The following is a 26,257-nucleotide window of genomic DNA, read 5'->3' as shown; positions in this document are numbered from 1 at the left end:
ACAAGAAACAATTCACGCATGATCTGTCAAAAACAGTGTTGGCAAAAAGATACATACACGGAACCGCAAAACAACCTAATTTTAAGTACATTCCACTCAATTTGGGGGTTCCGTTCAATAACCTAATTTTAGGTAAAGTAGCTCTAGGTAGTTCCGTAAGGCACATGCAAAAAAATACTTAAATATAAGTTATATTTACTCTACAGTTGAGTCGTATTCACTTAATTTCAAGTTGGTATGGTTTACTTAATTTTAGCTTATTAAATTAATCTTTCGCTGTTGGGTGGTTTTGCTCTTTGTATTCTGACAACAATTGAAGGAGCGAATGAAAGGAAAAATTCAAAAGAACTTAAATTTAAGTAAAAAGAAGTCAAATAATAGGTAGTTTTTATTTTCCGTGTATAAAAACTCACCCTTTATAAGACATTTAGTTTTAACAAAACATCTCTGAGAAGTCGAATCGAGTTCCATTTTGGAGTTTTTATCACTATTTCTGGCACATCGGGAACCGGAAATCGAAGACAGGTCTAACTAAATTAAGTTTATTTGGTAATCAACACTCAATGCATAGGGCGCTGGTCTTACAAACCAGTTGTCGTATGTTCGAGCCCTGATCTGGAAGGATTCTTAGTGTTAGTAGAATCGTAGTACTAGCCATGCAATGATTCTGTTCTCTATGAATCGGCAGCGAAGTCTGTTGAAACAGAAAGGCCAAATTCCACAAAAGGGATGTAATGCCAAGACTTTACTTTGGTCATCAACTAACAAGCTCTAAAACCTTGAAAAATTCCTTTGGCATTTTTTTTTTGGAATTCACCACTCATTGAAATGGTTTCAGTTCAAAAGTCGGTTATCACAGTGGTAGCTTTTCTAGATGTATTGAAACCTATCAGTGAAAACGATGACGGTTGTATTTAAAAATCGTTGGTATAATATAATTGAGCGATCCTGAATGTTTATTTAACTATTTTCATAATAAATATAAGTAAAAGTCACCGTAATACATTTCATCACAAAGTCCGATGAAACCTCTTCTAAACCATTGAAAGACATCGTATTCAATACATTCTGGAAAGCGAGACAACATTCCATGTAATGTCATAAGAATCCGTGAAACAACTTTCTGGGCCATCTACAGTCACGAATGTTGCTGAATGTGTGTTCTACTCGGTGAGTAACGCTTGAGGTCATTATTTGGAAACCTACTGCAAATATGGATACTACTTCAACCGAACCGCAATCAACAACCCGAAGCGTACGAAACGAGGCCGCAAACAAGCTATCCCCTATGTGTACATCCTTGTACTTACCTCTGCTCATCGGTAGTCGAAATCGATGCCAGCTGTGCTCCGATCCCACGGCAGACCTGCTGTGCAGTCATCCAGTCCACTTCCGGGTACGAGATGAATAAATAACAGGATGCGTTGTACGCCTTGAACCGTTCATCGTAACATTCCGATATCACTGGTGGGCATGAAACGAGACAACAACCAGAGTTAATTTGATTGGCAACCAGCCGAATTCGTGTTTTTCGGCATCCGAAAATCCTCTCATACAGGTAGAGTTAGCGTAAAGCGTGTCGACACAGTCATCAAACCAAACAGTAACATATATTCTGATTCTACTAAGAGAAGCCACATGGAACAGCACATTGACACTAGGGGTAGGTGTAATTCTACAGGTACAGACTGAATGAGAACATCGAACAGGCGTACAGAAAACGAAAGCGTCTACGTTTCATGTGTTTTGGCAACTACGATTTTTGGATACAGTTCAATTTGTTTTTATTTTTATCTAATGAAAAATGCCACTAATACTCTGTAGTTTTTCTGATTCCGTATCTAAGCCTGTTTTCAATATCGAGCAATAGCTTTATAGGATGAATGAAAAATGCCAACAAATGATCCGTTTCTAGTAGAGTTTTGTAAATATATGTACGTGCTACAAATCTGTTGGTTGGTTGATATGATGAAGAGGTCAGAATCCAGGTGACACGACGATTTCAACAATTTAATCAGCACTCGATGGTGTATCGATAAAAACGTATATTTTAATTGATGTTGGATTCGTTCTGAATCCAGCGATAATTTATGTTCCATTTCTGATAGAAATGACAGCCAGGCGACATCTCATTACGAGCATATAGTAGAAGTAAAACAAAAGAGTGCTATGCGTTGAACAGCATTCCCACACTGTTATTGTAATGTGATACCACCTTCCACCATTCTCACTGAATGCTGCATTGAGGACACAAGCTGAGAAAAAGACCGAGACTCGCTTTGCGCTGCATCATTGTAAAATAATTACTTTGCAATTCGTAGCCCTCCTCTGCTATCATCCATCGCCATAGTTGTTTGCAAAGGGTATTGAAGTGTACACTCATATACATTCCGGTGCATGCATCGAATGTACCCTCGCTTGAGCATTCATATAAATGCATGACTAGAACTCAATGAACCGAGTAATTGGCTTGCTTTCCGATCGTCAATATATTGTGTCACTCTACGTTGAGTATTTTATTATTAAAAAGCATCATCTCACTTCGTTTACGACGAGCTGCACAGAGAGCTGCACGGTATATTTTGCTCCGGAAAAGTACCATGCATCTGCATCATTGACGCACGATTGTTTGTATAACAAATACATGAATGGTAAATGAGGATTGTGGCTATTTTTCTACAGTTGGGGTATGAATATCAAATGCATCCCCTCAAGGGAATGTAGAGAAAATAGAGTATTACGTACCAATGGAGAAGTGTGGTACTTCATCCGAAAATATTGTGTTTAGGGAGAAATTCACGATTTTTGTGAATTCCTTTCAAAGTACTAGAATATAAAAGAATCCTTGAAAAATTTATTTTCTGGTGTTCTTTGCAGTGCTATTGAAGTATTTCCATGAAGATTATCTATTTTTTGAAATGATAATCAATAACTGTTCTGTGAACGTTCGTGTCGAAGACCTAAATTATGCAAAAATCTTTACGTTTAACTCAATTCTCTTGGTTCAGTTATTCGTTTGTCGTGCGACTAGAAATGTTGGCTAGAAAATCAAAGGATTGTAAGCTTTATTTTGCATACTTGTGCTGGATGTCAATGACAACTTCTGCGATTGGGATTGATTTAAATTTCTTTTACACTCTATTGAATGTTTCCAGTATAGCTATTGGCATTGTTTTGAACCTGTGCCCGATTTATTCTATGCAATCCGACCTGATGTGATATGTTTTTAACATTATATGTATTCCAAGAATTTAAAAATACACACTCATGCTCCAAAAAAGTATTGTTATACACCCAATATGGAGACATATGCTCTGACAACGTACGTGTTGTATATTATAGGAACAGATTTGAATAGAATTGAAAATCATTGAAAGTCTCACTGAAATATGATCAGATTTCAACTCAAGTGTTGTTACAAGATGACATTACTGAGACGTGTTCTGATGAAATTAAGTCAATCATTAGGAAATTTAAAAATATGAAGGTTCCTGGTAATGAAGGAATCTTTAATATTCTTATTAAATATCTTCCCGATGTTGCCTTGAGACTCTTGGGACTGTTTTTCATTAGCTTACTTCTCCAAGAAATGGAAAAACGCTAAAGTAATTGTCATCATCAAATCTGATAAAAACCCAGAAGAACTATCAAATTATCGACCAATTAGTTTACTTTCTTCTATCAGTAATGTTATTGAATAAAATATCAAATTGAATGGCTTAGAATTGAAATGGTCTTATCAAGCCAAATGCTTAGGTTTAACGTATAACTAAAACTCACTTTCAAAGATCACATTGAAGGAATGCAGGCAAAGTGTAATAAATATATTAAATGTGTATCCTCTCATAAACAGAAATTCTTAGCTCTGTCTAAAGAACAAATTATCAATTTATAAACAAATTTTCTGACTAGCCATGCTTTATGCAGTACCAATTTGGTCAAGTTGTTGTTCCACTAGGAAGAAAACACTTCAAAGGACTCAGAATAAAATTCTGAAAACGATTTTGAAGCGTCCTCCCTGGTTTAGTACAAATGAGTTACACAGACTCATGAATCTAGAACCATCAGATGTAATGTCACATAATATTATAAGCAAATTCCGACAAAAATCGATGCAATCTTCAATTGAATCGATTCGCTCTCTGTATTAGTTAGTAAGTTAGCATATAAGTTCCTTTTCCCCATTACGCAATACAAGAAGGTTTACAATTTTCCCTACACAAAAATCATAGACTCGCGGAAGCAAATGCAGCCTTAATGGTAAAAACGAAATCATGTATACAATAGGGCTGAAAATACAGCAATAGGGCTGAAAATTCACCACAAATTCTTAATAGTTTATTTTAACTCATTTTACAATAACAAATACAATTAAAAAAAGATTTGAATTGAAAAATGCCGAAAAAGTATGTTTGAAGTCGTTTAAAAGAGATGGCGATTTCGGTGAAACTCACCCCTTTCTTTTTGAAACAGACTTTTCTAGACTTTTCTAAACAAAATCTTTATTCCTAACACTACCTTTTCATAGAATCTTTCTGCTATGAAAGTTTGGCAGTTGTCGTCTGCTGCTAAATATGAATAAACTGAAAATATCATTAGACAGCTTTTCTATGGGGGATTTCGAGTCGACTAAATAAGCATTTTATCCGTATAAAACGTATTATTGTCGGTTTCTATTTAGTAATTAACATTAAGCAATGGTGATTTTTAGTTGGTTTGATGTAAAATCGTCATTACTCTGTTCAATTCTTGCAAATGGAGACATATATTGAAGAAGCCAAATGAATGAGAAGCGCACAGAAAAAGTAGAAAGATTATTGTTTGTTGTCTGCTGAACAGAGAAAATGTTTTTAAGGAGTGTATCGAAAATAAGCTATCCACATTAATTTGTGTTATACGTGTATTTGTGATGGTTTTTTATGCTCAGATCACAGCATGCTATGCGTTCGGCAGTCAGCTTTCGTTTGTTTACTTGTTTGTGCGGTTGAAATTATGCGTTTTCAAAATGAAAAGGAAGTGAAAATTAAGGTTCTGGACACATGGGTAAGTGAGAAGGGTATTATTATGCGAAAATTGGCGAATCGGTTTGGAATTCATCATGTCAGTGTTAAAACCATCATTAATAAGTTTGGGGAGCACTATTCTTTGGATGAGCTACAAGGAAGAGGCAGAAAACCCAGTTCTTCCGACCCGAAACTGGACCAGAAAGTGGTATCTCTAATCATGAAGAACAAATCAATGTCAATATGTGATTTGGCCAGAAAAGCAGGAACGAGTGTCGGAATGATCCAGCGTATCAAGAGGCGAAATCACCTGAAGACCTACAAGGAGCAGAAAATCTGGAAACAGGGTGTAGAACAGAAGAAGCGAGCAGCAACAAGGGCCCGGAAATTGTATTCAAGTCTTTTGCAGTGTCCGAATGCATGCGTTTTGATGGACGATGAGACTTATGTAAAGGAGGACTCCAAAACCCTTCCAGGTCCACAATACTTTACTGTCGTCGTTGGGGAGGATGTGAGCGATACGGACAGGTCGATTCAAGCAGAGAAATTCGGTCGAAAGGAACTGGTATGGCAAACAATATGTTCCTGTGGTTTGAAATCAATCATTTTCTATACTACCGAAACTACAAATGCAGAAATCTATCGATCTGAGTGTCTCCAGAAGAGATTGCTGCCTTTATATAAGAAGCATAGTACACCGCCACTGTTTTGGTTGGATTTAGTGTCAGCTCACTATGCCAAAACCACTCTCAATTGGTTTGCGGAAAAGGGTATAAATTTCGGTGAGAAAAATATCAATCCACCAAATTACCGTCAGCTTCGACCCATCGAACGTTACTGGGCAATCGTGAAGAGGGTCTTCAAGAAGACTGGTAAGGCAACTGGGAAGATGCAGGAGTAAAAAAAAATTGGGCTCAAGCGTCCAAAAATGCGATGCAAGACTTGTCCGGAACTTGATGAAGAGCGTTCGATCAAAAGTTCGAAAATTCGCTAAGGAATTACTTAAATTTCATCCGGTTTTCATTATGCTCAAGTTTAACCTCGTACAATGAAGGATCAAATTTTGGTTTGAATAAAATATCGTTTTTTATCATAATTTGAAAGAAAAATTTGTGGATAGCTTATTTTCGATACACTCCTTATACAAGGGTACCTACCGATCATGAGGCGGCTAGGATTTAGATCATTTGTTTGATTTACGCTTACCAACTCGGTATGTTATAGAGCTGTGTCTACCATAGCTAAGGGTGGCGGAAATGTAAACGCGTATGCACTAGAGGTGTGCGAAACAGCTCATTTTGGTGAACAGCACCGAACCGATCAGTTCATCAAAGTGAATCGATTCGATTGTAGAAGCCAAATGAATGAGAAACTCACAAAAAGATGATTTTTTGGAAAAAGATACGCTCAGAGACGGGCCTCGAACCGGCGTTCTTATGCATTACGTGCATACGCGTTACTTTTTCGTCACCCTAAGCAGTGTGATAGACACGGCTCTACCACACGGCTGGGTTTGGTTAGCGTACATCGATCATTGTCTAAATCCTAGACCGCCTCACGACCGGTATCCCATATTAAAACATCTTCTCTGTTCATCAGGCAACAAACACCAGTCTTCGAGCTCTATACCTATTCTTATGCTGAAGCACTGGGTAGAAGAGTATATTTATAATAACTTGCTGTCTTCTCTACAGTGTTTATAAATATACTCGACTACCCGATGCCTCAGCAGAAGAATAGGTAGGGGAAAGTGCTCGGTTACCAGCATCGTTTTATTTTAAGCTTACATCTTCTGACTAAGTGCAAATTATGCGAACATATAAAAATCAATGGAAAACCGGTCTTTCACCGACTTCGCGGAATAGAATACGTTACTGTAGTCAAATTGGCTGACTTCTTATCCACTAAACAACGTTTAATGGTTTTAATCAGTGCATTTTCCTCGACTTGGAGTGCATTAAAGTTCATTTTTCTTTGTTTGGAGTCGCCATGGCTAACAGAACCACAGAACCAAAGTTTTTACTTATATGACGGATGTATTGAAGCTGTCAAGTTGTCCACGTGTTGCTTTTCACCAGAGATGCCAATTAATACAATAAGTTTAGCTAGCAAAAACAAAAAGATTGCGCCATTTTTTAAATGTTGGTAAACTCTGACGAATGTCTGCAAACAATTTGCAAACAAATTTTCAGATTAGGCATCTCTGCATATCACTAACAATTTTTTCACGATATGTCGAAAAAAATGGGGAGCCGGTAATCGAACACCTTGGGGTGCCGGTAACCGGAATCGGTAGACATTTTGAAAATTATGAAAAAAAACTTTGGTTGCGAAAATTTTGATAGCATCGAAATAGATCGATTTCACCTCATAAATATGCAATTCACTCACCTTTTTGATTGATGCTCTTCAATTTATGATTTTATAAAAAAGTCAGAAAAAACTTTTGTGTTAATTTTCATACAATTAAGTTTTTTTCTGAGCACAGCAAAAAGTATAAGCGTCTGTTTGCTTTGGTATTCGGCACAAAAACAAATCGTGCTGCTACATAACATATATCGGAATGACGCTACCTGCTTTCTGTCAAAAGTTATGGTGGGGTTCCGGCCTTATAGCCTTATAGAGCGAGAAGACTAGTGTTTGTTGTCTGATGAACACAGAAGATGTTTGGATATGGGATACCGGTCGTGAGGCAGCCTAGAATTTAGACCATGTTCGATGTACGCTAACCAAACCCAGTCGTGTGGTAAAGCCGTGTCTACCACAGCTCAGAGTGGCGGAAATGGTAACGCGTATGCATGGATTGTATAAGAACTCAGGTTCGAGTCCTGTCTCTGAAGTTTCACATTCATTTGGCTTCTCCAATATATGTTTCCATTCAGTCATTGCAATAACCGAAAGTATGAAACGTTTTTTTTTTGACAAACACTACATGTCCAGAAAGTTTAATTGAAATCTGAGAGCGAGCTGCAACATCAAATTTAAATTTGGAATTTAACGTCTTAAAAAAATCTAGAATTTATCGTCTTAAAAAATAATGAAAGGTTCCTTTTAGATTTCACTTAAAAAAACGATTTCGTTATGATACTAACGTAATAGTGCCAGACATATACCGGTATTTCGAATGCTATTTGCATTCATCCTCGGTGTCCCAGAAGTCTAACTTTGGAATTTATCGATTCTTTGGTTTTTCCGTTATCGTACATGACTAGAACAAAAATTGGTTTGTGTTAGGGGCCGCACAAACTACAATTTTTCATATGTTACAATAGAAAAAAATAACTAACACAACAAAACATGTACTATTTGATGCGTTGTAAGGTTTTATTACTTCTAATTTTATTTAAAAAATCAAACTACCTGAACTGATATTTAGCTTTCGAAGCTCCGCTGGAAATTTTGCAACAATGGCTGTTTCCAAAGATTGTAAATTGTTAAAGGACAATAAAATAATTTTATCATTTCTTAGATGACAATGACTTCTTTTCTTTACCCAGAAGGTAAATTCTGCTGCATGCTCACACCGTTCCATTTCTGCAGCATGCTTACTTTTCAGTGCATATAAAGACTATTTTTTTACACGGAACCGCAAAACTACCCGATTTTGAGTACTTTTCACCTAACTTCGAGCTTCTGTTCAATAACCTTATTTTGGGTTAAGTGGTTCTAAGTAGTTTCCATAAGGCATTTGCAAAAATATATTGAAAAGTGAGTAATAACTACTCACTAAAAAGTTATATTTATCAATAATAGATTCGTATTGACTCAATTTTTATTGAACGAAACTGTCGCAAAACCACTCAACGGTTTTACTCTTTGTGTTATGACAACAATGAAGAGAACGAATAGAAGAACACATTCAAAACAACTCAAAAGAAATCAAACAATGTGTAGTTTTTATTTTCCGTGTACTCTCATATAACCAATTCATGCCTCGGCGGGTATTTGCTTGTTTGTTGTAAGAGGACTTGCGAGTTTTTGAATGCATTTCACTATAGTTTTGTGTATATACTGTAATTGTCGGACAATTCGAAACAACAAAATAAACTTTATTTAGGGTTTTGGGTGATTTTCATTAGAATGTTGGGTTCAATTTTGAACGGTGATTTACGAATACTAAAGCATCAACTGAGCAGAACAGATTAACCTAATATGAACCCATACAACGCATTAGCAAAATCATAGCGCTTGCCAAAGCAATAGTCTACTGCCATTGGATGAATGAGATGTCAAATAACAGTTGATTTTTGTTCGCGGTAAATTTTGTAATAATTTGATTGATTCTGATCGCTGATGGCTTTCGGTTGAAATTTCAATTTATGACTGGTGCGCTAGCCTCAAACGGCCCGTTGATAGAAAACCAATTCTGTACACTTACCACGTGGCCATTGTCTTCCTATGTGTGATTGTTACATTAATGTTTGTTTGTCAGTCAGTGGTTGTTGTTTGCCGGTCGTAACATTTCGGATGGGTGAAAAATTAGAAAATAATACATCGGTATGATTGATAGTCGGGAGAGTGCTGCACTAGCTGCGGTGTGAGGACATGGGAATGCACATTGCTACAAATTACGAAAAAAAGAGACTTGCGATGTGTTTCATTTTGTTTTGAAACGAAGAGGATGTCAATACAATTCCATTTGATGAACTCTCATCCGTATGTTTATGTGTACCGTAGAATGATGTAGCAATGAACCAGGTTTGATATAAAAAATGTCCACTATAATTAATATAAAAAATACCCATAATGGACAGGACATTTTCAGCACATTCTATGGTTCAACTTTCAATTTTTTATTTATTCACTATTTTACTATAATCATGTACTCTGTTAGACTTCAACAAGTTTAATTTCAAAATTCACAATGGCTGAATGTATAAGTCGCATAAGCGCAACTGAGTTTGGAAATCCCATTTAACTATACTCAAGTCACTTTTTATGCAATTATTTTTAGGATTTTCATGGAATTTCAAAAATTAGGCGATTTTTGAAACAATTTTTTTTAATGCGGTACGTACCACCTGCATAAAATAAGACTTGAGTGTATTTGTGATCGCAAACCCGGATAAAAATATTGAGTGCAAGAATCGGACACGGAACCAGCGGCCAGTTTTATCCGGTCATTTTTATTCGGAAAATTGAAAAAATGCGTTGAATGTAGTAGAGATTTTTGTATAATAAGTAACAACATCTTGTGTTGAGATGTTTGAACAGAAACCCTTCACCGAGGACATACTTCAAAATGTTTAAAATCTTGGACAGATATCTAGAAATCACGTACACTGGTAGGCAAAATAAAGTGCCCACCGTGCAGTAATTTAAGGGTTAAGATAATAACAGGTACTCCTGATTCAAATATTTATTTAACTCAAACACAATCATTGAGTTTACTGTAACTAAGGTTTAAGGTGATGGACACTTTATTAAGATGGAAATAGGAACAATCCCCCAATATATTACGATATTATACGATGAAAAAATCATAAATCATGATGTAATTTCAAACTTTTAAGTGAATCACATACGGCAATGTTTGTGTACAATCTAGTCTAGTACACTTGACAGATGATTGAAAACCATAAGTTGAATAACAGTAGACATAAATTTAGACTAATCCTAGGCGGTTATTGACTTCAAAACCACTTGCTTTCGCGCTTGACTGACATGAAGCTCTGTTTTTTATAGTAGATTTTTTTTCATACAGGGAATATTGCTTTCACGAAAACAATTGTTATGTTTCGGAACAGCAACGAATCCGCTCTTCCATCCGAATCAAAAATGACTTACCTCATAGTTATATTAAAACGATACCATAATATACGCCTCTTTCGTTCGGTGATTTGCGCGTATTCATTTGAAAAAAAAAGAAGAAATTTCGCCAACAGGAGTAAAAATCTATAGTCCGTAAAAAAATATCACATGTACTAAATATCATACATACACTTCTCTACTCTACTACTCTTCTGTAAGGCTCCAAATGGACTAATTCTCGGTTAGTTGAACTGAACAAACAATATCATTTGTCAGTTTTCGGTTATGGATTTGAGTCACTGGAGACATGATCAACAGGTGGACACGCATAGTTCTCCTATGCGTGTCCACCTATCAGAGCGATGATGCATTTTTTTATCAATCAATTTGTCCAACAATTATTGCAGTAAGCAGCTTAAATCAATATAAATATGGAATTGTTTTGAATTCAAAAACACTGCCATTTTTCTAATACCTATGCCAAATCCGAACGATTATGTTGCCAAAAACGAACCGTGCTAAAATCAAAACGTCATGGATAAGGGTATTACTTGGTTTGACATAACAGTTAAAATATCAGAAAGCATAGCAAATCTACATGCCAAAACAGCAAAGCAAAGCAAAGTCTTGGCATTACATTCCTTCCGTGGAATTTGCCCTTTCTGTTTCAACAGACTTCGCAGCCGATTCTTAGCATACAGAATCATTGCATGGCTAGTACTATGGATCCTATTGACACTAAGAATCCTTCCAGGTCGGGGCTCGAACATACGGCAGCTGGCTTGTGAGACCAGCGTCCTATGCATTGAACCGCCAACCCGGGACAAAAACAGCAACCAAATGTAAAATTTTGTCTTTGTAATATTAAGGAAAAGAGGGACATTTCATGTCTTGGAAGAATTTTTGTATCTTTAATAAATTTTACCTTCCATATTGAAATAAAAAAATACATGTCGAATATTTTCGAGTTCTTTACCGAAAAAAATAATTAGATGAAAAAAAATTGGGTGGCTAAATATCATACATACATAGTTTCTTTTGTAAGGCTTCAAATGGATTATTTCTCGATCAGTGGAACTGAACAAGCAATACCATTTGTCAATTTTCGGATGTGGTTGTGACTCACTGGAATCATGATCACTTGATGGTGAAATATGCGTGAAAAATGCGCATTGTTATGTTTCAGCGATTTGATTCTATGTTTTTTAAGCGTGCTTAATCCACCTAGCAGTGCGATGATACGTCGTTTTAAATTTAATTCGAAATTTGAATCACTCATTATTCTGTAATTTTTGAGCTGAAAGTCGAATGGATGAGAAAAATTGTATGAAACTACAAAATTATTCCTTTCAATCTGAACGTGTGACAATCGATTAAGCATTCCATGAGATGTCGAAGTGAGTTCACTTTAGAGTTTTTTGTCATTATTTAGGGTACTTCCAGAACTGGTATTCAGGAACCAGCATAACCCAAAACGGTTCGTATGTCCATGAATTAGTATGATGAATAATTCGGAAAAGTTTTGAGCCCGACTTTGAAGATTTTTTCATATGAGTTTTTAGAAATCGGTTAAATCATCTGCGAGAAAATTGAGTGAAATTATTTATCGCACACATTTGTTGATCTTGACGAACTGATTCGAATGGTATATGGGTGTTATGTTCGTCCAGCAATTATTGCTGTAAGCAGTATAAATCAATACAAATATGAAATTGTTTTGAATTCGAAAATACTGTCATTTTTTTAAATACATATGTCATGTTCGAACGATTATGTTGCCAAAAAACGAACCGTGCTAAAATCGAAAAGTCATGGATAAGGGTATTGTACACAGTGTTCATGGGCTTGGAAGCAATTGCATATAACAGTATCGTTTTTCATTTTCCAAACCAATACCAAATTTTATTATTAAACCAAACAACTCAATGGTAGAAAATAACATTATTTGGTTTGAAATAACAGTTAAAATATCATAAATCAATCTACATGACAAAATAGCAACCAAATGTAAAATTCTGTCGTTGTAATATTAAAGCAAGAAAAAAATATTTACAGAAGGTGAATTTTTAAGTTGTTTGATATTGAAACATTCAGAATAGAATAATATCATAAGCATTTATTTTAACTGATTCTGATGCAGTTTATTCAATAGTATTTTATTTGAAGAAGGAACAACTGGATTAATGAAACTTAATGAAATTTAAATATTTCATCAATAACAGTTCGTATTCACATCTCATCCAAGTCAGTCGATAAAACAAAAGACGGGTGGGTAATGTCAGAAACATAACTGGATGACGTGAATACGAATAAGGCTGACACGCTTTTACACACTTCCGAAAAATTTCCTTTAGTTTGGGCGAATTTAATAGCTATTTATTATGAAAAAAGTAAACAAACACAATAGAAATACATTTACACGTAAAGAAAAATCGCGTAACTTCTGAAATCCGCAAAACTAAAAAAAAAGTTTTAATGTCAAATGTATTATAAATGAAACGTCTAGATCTGGTGTAATTTAAAAAAAAAATTGAAAAAAAATCGAATTTGGGTCAGACTTTATCAAAATTCACAGATGCCTACAGATTTTCATGAAAAATTCATCAAAATGAAAGCTTTTCAAAACATTTCTTACAGATTTTCATTGATTATGATCGAAAATATGCAACGCAGATGGAAAACAGATTTTTCAAGTTGAAACACAGATTTAAATATGGCAACTCTGGTCGTAAGCCTGAAGCCAGAGTTGCCAGTTTTTTTTCAAAAATCTGTCTCTGACTCAAAAGTTTATCTGGATTTGTCTAGATCTACCATATACAAGGAAAATTTGACTGGACTTCATTTTCGGTGAGGAAAAAAAACAAGGTTTCACCACCTATCGTATAGAGGCTAAAACCCGCAAGGTGCTGGGAAATCTGGCAAAATTTGTAAAATCTTGTAAAATTTGAAAAATCTGGCAAAAGATCTGGTTAGTCAGAGCGTCTGGCGAAGCGAGAAATATCTGACAGTAAATCTTGACGAACTGATTCGAATGGTATATGGGTGTTATGTTCGTCCAGCAATTATTGCTGTAAGCAGTATAAATCAATACAAATATGAAATTGTTTTGAATTCGAAAATACTGTCATTTTTTTAAATACATATGTCATGTTCGAACGATTATGTTGCCAAAAAACGAACCGTGCTAAAATCGAAAAGTCATGGATAAGGGTATTGTACACAGTGTTCATGGGCTTGGAAGCAATTGCATATAACAGTATCGTTTTTCATTTTCCAAACCAATACCAAATTTTATTATTAAACCAAACAACTCAATGGTAGAAAATAACATTATTTGGTTTGAAATAACAGTTAAAATATCATAAATCAATCTACATGACAAAATAGCAACCAAATGTAACATTCTGTCGTTGTAATATTAAAGCAAGAAAAAAATATTTACAGAAGGTGAATTTTTAAGTTGTTTGATATTGAAACATTCAGAATAGAATAATATCATAAGCATTTATTTTAACTGATTCTGATGCAGTTTATTCAATAGTATTTTATTTGAAGAAGGAACAACTGGATTAATGAAACTTAATGAAATTTAAATATTTCATCAATAACAGTTCGTATTCACATCTCATCCAAGTCAGTCGATAAAACAAAAGACGGGTGGGTAATGTCAGAAACATAACTGGATGACGTGAATACGAATAAGGCTGACACGCTTTTACACACTTCCGAAAAATTTCCTTTAGTTTGGGCGAATTTAATAGCTATTTATTATGAAAAAAGTGAACAAACACAATAGAAATACATTTACACGTAAAGAAAAATCGCGTAACTTCTGAAATCCGCAAAACTAAAAAAAAAGTTTTAATGTCAAATGTATTATAAATGAAACGTCTAGATCTGGTGTAATTTAAAAAAAAAATTGAAAAAAAATCGAATTTGGGTCAGACTTTATCAAAATTCACAGATGCCTACAAATTTTCATGAAAAATTCATCAAAATGAAAGCTTTTCAAAACATTTCTTACAGATTTTCATTGATTATGATCGAAAATATGCAACGCAGATGGAAAACAGATTTTTCAAGTTGAAACACAGATTTAAATATGGCAACTCTGGTCGTAAGCCTGAAGCCAGAGTTGCCAGTTTTTTTTTCAAAAATCTGTCTCTGACTCAAAAGTTTATCTGGATTTGTCTAGATCTACCATATACAAGGAAAATTTGACTGGACTTCATTTTCGGTGAGGAAAAAAAAACAAGGTTTCACCACCTATCGTATAGAGGCTAAAACCCGCAAGGTGCTGGGAAATCTGGCAAAATTTGTAAAATCTTGTAAAATTTGAAAAATCTGGCAAAAGATCTGGTTAGTCAGAGCGTCTGGCGAAGCGAGAAATATCTGACAGTAAATCTTTGAAAATATTCCGTATCCGTCGGTTTTGCATGATACGCTTTGTGCGATGATTCGTTCAAATCATGTTTTTGAAATTTTGCGCATCATATTTTGGTACTGAATTTCACCCTCATGATAGTTCCCTTCAAACATTTCAGAAAACTTCAACTGTTTGGATATATAATACTACTAAAAAATTTATCATATATTGCTGAACATATTATCGATGGTATGAAGAAGAATTTATGCTGCTGCCATAAATACAACAAGAGATATTTACGATTAAGTTCTGCCCATTCTTGAACAGGGTAAATTTTGAAAGGCGCCCCATAGTAAAGTAAGTCGTATTATCGAAAAAAACCGCTTACGTTCGGGACAGAAGAAACCAACTACAGTATTGTGTAGTGAACAATAGAACGACCTCGACATGAGTGAACCAAACGAACAAAAGCTACCGCCGACACGAAAGAATACAATTGTTGTTGACTTCAGGCAGTGCAAAATTCGACCTTCGATACAAGAACTTGAAGGTTTGTTTAATGAGCAAATGCATCTTGACATTAAACGTGTGAATTTACTTCAATGCATTAAGACGAATAATGTTGTTTAAAGTTTTATAAAGAGTTGGATACAATTCAATTCGCAAAATACAATAAAAAAAGAAATCAACAACAATACCACCGATGCGGCAATGGATGACGATACGAACCTCGAACAAAGTGTCCCTCAATCCTCGCAGGAGGGAAATGGAAGCTTCTCTCCCCCTAGAAAAAGAGTGACAACGAGATCCAACTAAAAAAAAATTATTTAAAAAATCGGCTCAATCGGCCACGGAAAGCTTGTACGCAAATAGGCCTGAATGAAAATATCTTTTAAATAAAAGAAAAACTCATCAATAACAAAATATGATATAATATCTAATTTTGATGCTAAGCTAATTTCTTGATTCCTTAGATGACATATCAAGAAAATATCAAGTATTTACATCTACCCGGGCACCGTGTAGAACTTAAGTCTCATAACATAAAACTTAAAAAAAATAAAAGTTTGTATAATTCGGAAAGTAATCATCAGATTCAAAAACAAAAAAAAATAGCGTTTATACTTCTTGGAAAACCATTCATTTGCAACCAGTTTGGTCAAAATCGGCGCAGCCATCTCTGAGAAACACGCCGCTTAATTTTGCACACACATGTAGACAAACATACATACACACAGACATTTACTCAGTTCGTTGAGTTGAATCGATTGGTATACGACACTTGGAAGATTTTTCCAAAGTTTAAGCGGATGCTATACCAATTTTTTATAAAGTCAATCTTTCATCGACATTAAATGCTCTAATTGCCTGCTTTTTTCAAATCGTAGCTGCTAGGTATGTCATGAAAATTACAAACTATAGCACGGAGAAACATCTTTCGAAATGGTTTTTCTTTCTTCTTCTTCTTCTTCTTCTCCTGATTTTAGGTGGCATCTCCACACCTGAGGTGATGTCGTTTGATGGCGCAGCTTTGAAGCTATATTACCATTCATTTTTCGTTTATAGCCCAATCAACTTTATTTCCACTCGTTACCGACGAATGCTTCGCTTTGTTTCAACATCGAGCAGCACAGCCTGAAAGAATTCTTCTTTCTTTCTAACGACTTACTCGAAAAATCTCCGCACTAATCGCGAAACGACGTGCTTACACGTTGAGAGTCTCGCCGGAAGTGCCTCTTAATGATTGAAGTGAAAAAGTTTTAATGAGCCGCCGATCGCTTAATTTTTGGCGAGCCCGACAGTCTAACAGTTAATTTCTGGTCCGAGCCTTCTGGCGATGATAACCCGAACTCCAAAATTATATAGAAAAATCCAGTGCCGCTCTGTGTTTGTGTTTTGAAAATTTAGGACAGAAGCTCCCAGGCGACTGGAAGTTTCTTCACTTAATTTTCAGTCAGCATGCTGTTGAAGTTCCACCAAAAATCAGATACAAAAGCGAAACTTATTTAATTTTACCTTAAGGATTTGGAAATTTTAGAAGAAAATAATTATTTCAACTACTATCGAGTAGAATACAAAAGAACTAATCTCCTTCGAAGAATTCTTTGAACATGAGTCTCTCTAAGTATTAACATTTGAATGTATGTGCTGTTCAAATGGCGTAGACATCAAACGTGATTGTGTGATTTTTTCAACGTTTCGCATTCGGTTGCTTTATCTAAATAAATTATCTGTTAATTCAACAAATGGTTTTGCCTTACTCTATAGAAAGGTATTAGAATTGCTGAAAACCGAACGTCTCAAAAATTTGAGTAGATCGACTTTTTATGTAAAGCGGATTTAAAAAAAAAATGTTTTTTTCCGAAATGTCACTAAATCTCGACGTTTCATGCAATTCTAAGTCTTTTGGTATCAAAGAAAAAATGTTCGATTTCGGAAATTTCATGTTACATGAATCAACCGATTTGCCTTAATCCTAAAACCACTCATTTTTACTGTATCACTCAATTTCATTTAAAAAAGTTTATTTATACTTCGACGACGTTTGTATAGTCAGCAGAAGTATTTACGGCCTTTAGTAACAACAAGTGTTGGACTAACATTGCAGTAACTACATATCCGAAACTCAGCATGGTTTTATGCCCAATCGTTCAACTTCAACGAATTCACTCTCCTACACATCTTTTATCATCCGTTCTCTTGAAGCACGTCTCCAAGTTGACGCAATCTAAATCTAAGATAAATCATCAAATAACAGTGGCTAAGCTCGATAGGCTTGGTTGCAATGGATCCTTATTGAACTGGCTCCACTCATATTTAACTGGCCGCAAAATGTCTGTAAAAATTGGAAACTGCTCGACGACACCCTTCGCCGTTAGCTCTGGAGTACCCCAGGGCAGTCATTTGGGACCATTTATATTTTTACTATACCTTAATGATCTCAATTTTTTGCTTGAATGCTATAAGCTGTTCTTTGCTGATGATTTCAAGCTATATCACCACACAATATTTCTACAATCACAGCTTGATTAATTCGCCAATTGGTGTCAAATAAACAGAATGGCATCAAACGCCTCAAAATGCTCTGTTATTTCCTTCTCTCGCAAACACTCGTTTATAAGCTACGAATACAACATTACGGGAAAAGTGCTGAAACGCGAATCAATTGAAAAGGACTTAGGAATTATTCTTGATGCCAAGTTAAACTTCAAAAACCACATTGATTATATAATTTCCTAGGCTTCAAAGCTTCTAGGATTTATTTTTCGCGTAACCAAAAACTTTGTCTATGTAGACTGCCTTAAGGCATTATATTGTGCACCAGTCCGTTCGACGCTTGAATATGGCGCTTTTATTTGGTCACCTTACTATCAAATCGACGATGAGCGAAACTATCCAGCGAAAATTTGTTTGGTTTGCTCAACTCAATCTACCATGGAATGACCTACCTAGTTACCAAGATCGCTGTAAACTTATAGGCTTGGATCTATTATCTGTTCATAGGAATGTCTCAAAAGCATCACGTATCGATTGTCCCAAACTCTTACAAATCATTAATTTCGACATTTATCGTCGTAGTCTGCGTTATCACCCCTTTTTAAGATTACCTTCCGTCAGAGCAAACTATGGATTTCATGAGCCATTTACTAGTATGTGTCGTTTATTCGTAAACTTATATAATGTCTTCGATTTTCATATATCTCGAAATGTAATCAAACTATTGTTTCTTAGTCACTTATCATGTTAGTTTTAGAATCAAAGATTGGTACAAAGATGAGGAGGTTGTATGCCTGCTGGAGGCAGAGGTTTAAAAATTCTCAACTCCAGTGGGATTTTCCTTGCTCTACATACATGCATACATACATTATTGTATTTTCGTTCAACCCCCACTCCTTTCCATTGGAAACTAACTAGATTCGCTCGTCGCAATTAACCCGGCCGTCTCTCCTTCTTTCTTTCTGTCTTCCACCATGCATTCTTCGATCACTAATTAGATCTACATGCTGATTCTAAATCCGTCGTTTTCTCTGCCTTCCACCATCTTTTTGGCCACTAATTAGATCTTCATGCCGATTCTAACACAGTTGCTAGCCCATGCTCGTCTACCACCTTCTTCACAAACCCTTGTATACTATTCCCACTCTTTTCTTCTCACTCACTTTTTAAGCAAGAGTACTATTACTGACATGTAAGGCTTGGCGTCATCAACTAGTTATAGGGTTATAGCTTTAGTTTTAATTGTTAGTTTTAATTGTTATATAGTTTCAATTGTTAGTAACAAGTCCAAATGTATCTGTTGGATCATTGTAATCTGTTGATACAAATAATGAGAAGGTTTTGTGCCTGCTGGAGAGAGAGAGATTAACAAATTTCATCTCCATCGGGCTTTTCCCTTGCTCCATAAATGAAATAAATAAATAACAGATCGGCTGAAAAGTTCGTATCGTTTCTATTAAAGGGCGCCACTAGAATTAAATCCATACCATTTCCAGTTAGTACCAACCTTCAAAAGATACGTGTATAAATTTGACAGCTGTTTGATTATTAGTTTGTGAGATATTGCATTTTGAGTGAAGCTACTTTTGTTATTGTGAAAAAAATGAAAAAAAAGGAATTTCGTGTGTTGATGAAACACTACTTTTTGATGAAAAAAAGTGCCGCCGATACCAAAAAATGGCTTGACGAGTGTTATCCAGACTCTGCACCGGGCCAAGCAACAATTCGTAAGTGGTTTGCAAAATTTCGTACTGGTCATATGAGCACCGAAGACGATGAACGCAGTGGACGTCCAAAAGAAATAGCTGACACCCTAAAGATATCAAAGGAACGTGTTGGACATATTATTCACGAATATTTGGATATGAGAAAGCTTTGTGCAAAATGGGTGCCGCGTGAGCTCACAATCGATCAAAAACAACAACGAATTGATGATTCTGAGCAGTGTTTGGAGCTGTTATATCGAAATAAAACCGATTTTTTTCGTCGATATATAACAATGGACGAATCATGGCTCCATCACTTCACTCCGGAGTCCAATCGACAGTCAGCTGAGTGGACTGCACGCGATGAACCGAACCCAAAGCCGGTAAGGTTATGGCGTCTGTATTTTGGGATTCGCATGGTATAATTTTAATCGACTAGCTTGAAAAGGGAAAAACCATCAACAGTGACTATTATATAGCGTTATTAGAGCGTTTGAAGGACGAAATTTAAAAAAAAACGGCCTCATTTGAAGAAGAAAAAAGTTTTGTTTCATCAAGACAATGTACCGTGTCACAAGTCGATGTAAACCATGCTGAAATTGAACGAATTGGGCTTCGAATTGCTCCCTCATCCACCGTATTCTCCAGATTTGGCCCCCAGTGACTTTTTCCTGTTCTCAGACCTCAAGAGAATGCTCGCTGGTAAAAAATTTAGAAGCAATGAAGAGGTAATCGCTGAAACTGAGGCATATTTTGAGGCAAAGGACAAATCGTACTACAAAAATGGTATCGAAAAGCTGGAAGATCGCTATAATCGCTGTATCGCCTCTGATGGCAATTATGTTGAATAATAAAAACGAATTTTGGCAAAAAAATGTGTGTTTCTATTAAACGATACGAACTTTTCAGCCGAACTGTTAACATTCCTTCACATTCATCAGTCGATCTATGTTCGAGCCTGGCTGGCGTTGGTTTAAATCAATGAATTCTGGACATACTTTTCAAATTGTTATATTTTTTTCATGCATTATTTCAATTGTTCTCAGGAATAAAATAGAAAAATCACGAAACCTCGGGATCAACTATGCCAGATCTAAGAAAGTATTCATAGATCTGCGGATCCGTATATGAAATCTACGGAAAACCGACAGGAGAAATGGAACGTTAGAAGGATATTAGTGACGTCATCTATTTCTCAGGCCGGAAGCTTATTGAACAATGCGTTAGAATCAAAATCAAAAAATGTTTCTTTTCGAAACAATCTCGAATATATTCACGATTTCCATGTCCAAATGGGAAATGTATCATAATTTCTTTTATATCGAATGAACGTCATTCGAATGTCACTACATTTTAAAGGATTGCATAACCACGTTGTATAGAGGATTCAACTTTATGAACTTTTTTTGCTTTTTCGGTCCAGTTAAACTCTATGGAATTGGCATTGTGACAATCTGGCATCGCTGATCGGGAGTTCAGCGATACAGACTCATTGTACATAGCTTCGTTTACGTTTTCGTTGCGATTACTCAAAATCATTAACTAAATTTCATCCGCATTTTGCTGTTTAATGCGTTTTCGTTCTCGCAATATTTTCTTCGAATTTCAGAATTCAAAACAAAGCGAAGTCATGGTTGGAATTTGATCTTTTTGTTCTAAAAGGCTTAGCATTCGATTATTAGCGTACAGAACCATTGAATGGTTAGTATTGAAGCTTGCTTCATTTAGAATTGGAACAAACTTTTGCTCACGTGTCGGGAATTTTATCAGCTTCGCGTATGATTTTTGACATTCCGCAACTGTACTTTGTAAACAATCAACATGGAAGCCGAAAGAAGGGAAAAAATTGTGCACAGTTGTTTGGAAAATCCTTTGTGGTCTGCATCTAGGCTAGCTAAATAGATGAAATTTCCCAGAAATACCGTATGGCGCGTTATCAAACGGTATAAGGAAACATTGACGACGATTCGGAAGCCTCAAGCCAATCGTCGGAGTGGAACTGTCGACCGGAAACTGCGTGGTAAGATTTTGAAGACGATAAAGAGGAATCGTAATCTGTCGGACCGTGATTTGGCCAGAAAATTCGGTACTGCCCATAGTACCGTGAGGAGAACTCGACTCCGGGAAGGAATCAAGTCGTATCGAGCTAGCAAACAGCCAAATCGGACCAGAAAACAGAATAGTGTGGTCAAAATTCGTGCTCGGAAACTATATGACCAGGTGCTGACCAAGTTCGACGGGTGTCTGTCTGACTTCGGGCAAATCCCAGGTCAAAAATTTTACTTGGCAACGGCTCGGGGGGATGTTCCAGCCAAATTTAAATTTGTTTTTGTCGGCAAATTTGCAAGAAAATTTATGATTTGGCAGGGCATTTGCAGCTGTGGCAAAAAAAAAACGAAAGTTTTCGTTACAAATAAGACAATGACATCGGAACTATACCAAAAAGAGTGTCTCCAAAAACGAATTTTGCCATTCATTCGATCCCACGACCTGTAGGCAATGTTGCAAATATTCTTCGTGTAACTAATTCATTCATCGATCTTCGCCGCGAATATGCTTCTATTACTTACGAGAGGGGCGAACGATGATCATTGGCGTTCGTTGCATTTTTGATATTCGAGCAACATTGCCTGTAGGAAACCAATATTGAACGATTTTTAATCACTTCGTTACACTTCTCATAAGGAAAAGAATTTTTTCCATGTAACTAAATATAAGTGGTAACCTGCTCTTGATCCACCTAATGGTGCTGTGATCAGTGTTGGGAAAATCATGCTCTGAAAAAGTTCATTACATTATCCTTCGTGAAAAAATCAGTTCAATACATTTTCTAAAAAAACTCAGAGACTGAAAAAATCGCTTCCGAGATTTTCATTCATGAAACAAGCATCTACAATACTCTGAACCTCGAAGTTCATAAGAGATTTTTTGTATCAGCGAAACTTGATTACGAGTTTTCACCCACAGAAATATCGCTAAAGCGATAATCGAAAGTGAGAAGAGTCTCCAATGATATTTCGATGCGGAATTTCCACTACGCTTTAGTTCGATACCGAAGTGATTCGTGCAAGATTTAATTATTACATTTTCATCAACAACAAGGCATGAATATGAACAAATAGACAACTGAATCGAAACTGAGAAATAATGACTGCAATATTTTCGATGCACGTAGGGTGGTCAATATAAACGACAATGTTTTTTCCACTTTCCAAATAGTTATTATAGCAACGAAAGGCAGTTTTAATTCCAGTTGGTTATTACACTGCACTTTTTAGAATATATCCAATAGAACGCTAATTACCATGAATTCGATTCATAGAAGTAACAGAAGCGCAGCATTTTGCATGTCTCAAACACACTGCAGGCACAACGTTTGAATGGGACATTTAAATTGGTGTAGCGATAACCTGCGCTCCTGTTACTTCTGCGTATGATATTCAAACTAAATTGGGTAATACCTTTTAATCAGCGGCATAACATGCTTTGAATTTCTTTTTTTTAAATGTTTCTTTCATCATCAGAACTTTTAATAATCACAGCACTTGATGTTTTTATAAATGATGTTACTCGACTCCAGCAGTATTGCTGAATAATTCGAGAATCATATCCGATATATTCAATGTGCCAAATGTTTTGCCTTTCTCATATAGAAAGGTTATGCAATCACTGTGAAAACCGACCATATACCATTCGACTCAGTTCGTCGAGTACGCAAAATGTATTTGTCTGAACGTGCGTATGTGTGTATGTTACGGTTTTTTTGCACTAACTTTTCTCGGAGATGGCTGAACCAATTTTCACAAGATTCAAATGAAATGTCTTGTGGTCCCATCCAAAATTCCTGAATATTATTTGGATCCGACTTCCGGTTCCGGAATTATGGGGTAAAATGTGCAAAAATTTGAGAAAATAATTGCACCAACTTTTTTCGGAGATAGCTGATCCGATTTCCTCAAACTTAGATTCAAATGAAAGCTCTTTTTGTCTCATACTAAATTCCTGAATTTCATTTTGATCTGACTTTCGGTTCCAGAGTTATAGGCTAAAATGTGCAAAAAAATGAAAAAATATTTTCTAGCTTTTCTCATAGATGACGCGACCGATTTTCACAAACAAAGGTTCAAATGAAAGGTCCTGCGGTCCCATACGGAATTCTTGAATTTCATCTGAATCCGACTTCCGGATCCGAAAATATAGGGTAAAGTTTGTTGAAAATTTTACACCATCACTAAAAAAGTAAAAGTGAGTTAAACAAATTTCTAAATCGAACTCGAATCTTCTACAATTGATCAGTAGACGGTCAAACAAATCGATTTCGGTTATTCTTTCAAGAATCAAAGAAAATTATTTTAAAAAATTCCACAGTATTATATATGATAGTATGATTGATATGAGAAAGGCATCGTTACATTAAAGCTTATTTTTCAACTCCCAAATTTATACAAGGTGCACATAACTGTGAAAATGTAACTGTTGTTTCACAATAAAAACGGAAATCTAAAAAACAGCCAGAGGTTACGAGAAGGGTCCAGTCAGACTTGATGAAACACAGTGGTTCCGTAAACATGGAGAAAATTGAAGTGATAAACCTTTGGAAGGTGGGCACACTCACATACACACTTAAAACAGATTCTCAAGCTCGGTATATTGAAATGCCGAATAAGACATTTTACTGATTATTCAGTAATCCACATGCTCTTTTCCGAAATTCGTGAAAGTAGTATTCTGATATCTCGGTGGAGCGCGTTTTTTCGCCGAAGTTTGGGATAATATTATGCTGAACTTGTCAGTAAATAACAAACAACCCGAAATCAGTGAGCTATTACTCATGGAACTGGAAAATGTACAAACTAGTTCCTTTTCATGTATAGATATATATATATATATATATATATATATATATATATATATATATATATATATATATATATATATATATATATATATATGTATATATATATATATATATATATATATATATATATATATATATATATATATATATACGGTTTCTATATATATATATATATATATATATATATATATATATATATATATATATATATATTTAAAAAATATTTGCTTATCTCCAGATAGAGGCGTTAGGGAACAATAGAAATAGTTGTCTTTAGCCGTGATGCTTTTTTTGTAATTTGAAAATTATGATTCAATCCGGATCGCTCTCGCCGAACTAGCAGCAAAATTTCTTCAAATTTAAGTTTGTCAAGCACTCGGTGCAAATCTCGGCATGTTTTGATATTTTTTTCTCGTCGAACTGAGTCGAATGGCATAGAACACTAGAGGTCTCCGGAGCTCAAACATCGGTTTCTCCAGCAATTCTACTATCTTTCTGAAGAGGTAGACTAAAACAATTTTTTTTATACAAAGAACTGAAGCTTGGACTTGAATGCACTCAAATTTTGAATAAAATATATGTATTCATCTTATCTCAAAAATTAATAGGTGAGTGGAAACTCGAATTTCGGCGATTGGCACTTTCTATGAAATTTAGTGATGTGTCACTCATTTTTCAGTCAAGTTCAATGAGGGCCGTGTAGAGATTGAAGGTTAATGCTGTCAAAATAACTTCTCCTACAATATAAAGCATGTGAGTAGGAACTTAATATTAAGAAACCTATTTTAATCCACCTAGTGGTGTAATGATGCCTTTCTCATATTACTCATTACATCATAAATATAACCGTGAAGTTCGCAAAAACAACTGTTTATTGAATAGGAATAGGATAATTTGTTCGGATCTAATCTCACAAACTCTATAAATCCTGTTTAACCTGTAGTTCCGGAACCGAAAGTAGTATCCACAACAAATTAAGGAATTCCGTATGAAACTGAAAGACTTTTCTTTTGAACCTATAAGTTTGTGAAAATCTATTCGGCCATCTCCAAGAAAAGTGAGTGAGATCCTTCTTGCAGTTTCTAATCACAATTTCCAATTCTCCCGAAACCGGATTCAGATGAACGGAATAGCCGAAGTTGGTTCGTTTGCTACCAACAAATATGACCTACAAATTGGAACAGTTTTGAACGTAGTTAAACTTATACTTACTATCTCATGCTCTATTTCGTTTAAACCAATTAAACTAAATCTAACGAAACGAACCTGCGTTTCTGTTACTACTGCGTGCTAAACAGCATGAATCAGCAGCATGAAACATGTAGTAGGATTGTTATTATTATTATTGACATCACTACACAACGTGTACGTAAGCATGCCTTGTTCGTTTTGTGTTTTCTTCTTCTTCCGGTGTTGTACATATTGTCACTCTATATGGCGATTTGGAAACTTTGACACTCATCGCCCTGTAACTGCGGAACCGGAAGTCGGATCCGGATGAAATTTCACAGTAGGTTTAAAAACAGTATGAACTTTAATTCAAATCAAGATTTGTGAAAATCGGTTCAAGCATCGC

At 35.5% G+C, this 26,257-nt stretch overlaps 1 protein-coding gene across 13 annotated transcripts in view; it reads right to left on the bottom strand.

Moving 5' to 3' along the window:
• The window catches only part of LOC131425318 (uncharacterized), a 348,726-nt gene that overhangs the window by 49,588 nt on the left and 272,881 nt on the right, over positions 1-26,257 (bottom strand). For 11 of the 13 annotated variants that reach the window (XR_009228975.1, XR_009228974.1, XM_058587112.1 and 8 more), the window contains 2 exons: positions 9,382-9,399; positions 1,311-1,464 (listed from right to left, as the gene is read on the bottom strand). Coding sequence is in view for 11 of the 13 variants with exons in the window: in XM_058587112.1 (XP_058443095.1) it covers positions 1,311-1,464; positions 9,382-9,399 (172 nt within the window). In the remaining 2 variants the exon portion in view is untranslated. The remainder of the gene's footprint in view (positions 1-1,310; positions 1,465-9,381; positions 9,400-26,257) is intronic. The other 2 variants (XM_058587117.1, XM_058587123.1) reach the window with 1 other exon arrangement.

This window comes from Malaya genurostris, chromosome 1 (assembly GCF_030247185.1).
Source record: "Malaya genurostris strain Urasoe2022 chromosome 1, Malgen_1.1, whole genome shotgun sequence".
Classification (NCBI taxonomy): domain Eukaryota; kingdom Metazoa; phylum Arthropoda; class Insecta; order Diptera; family Culicidae; genus Malaya; species Malaya genurostris.
The sequence above is the reverse complement of the archived record's forward strand: the minus strand, read 5'-3'. Positions and strand labels throughout refer to the sequence as shown.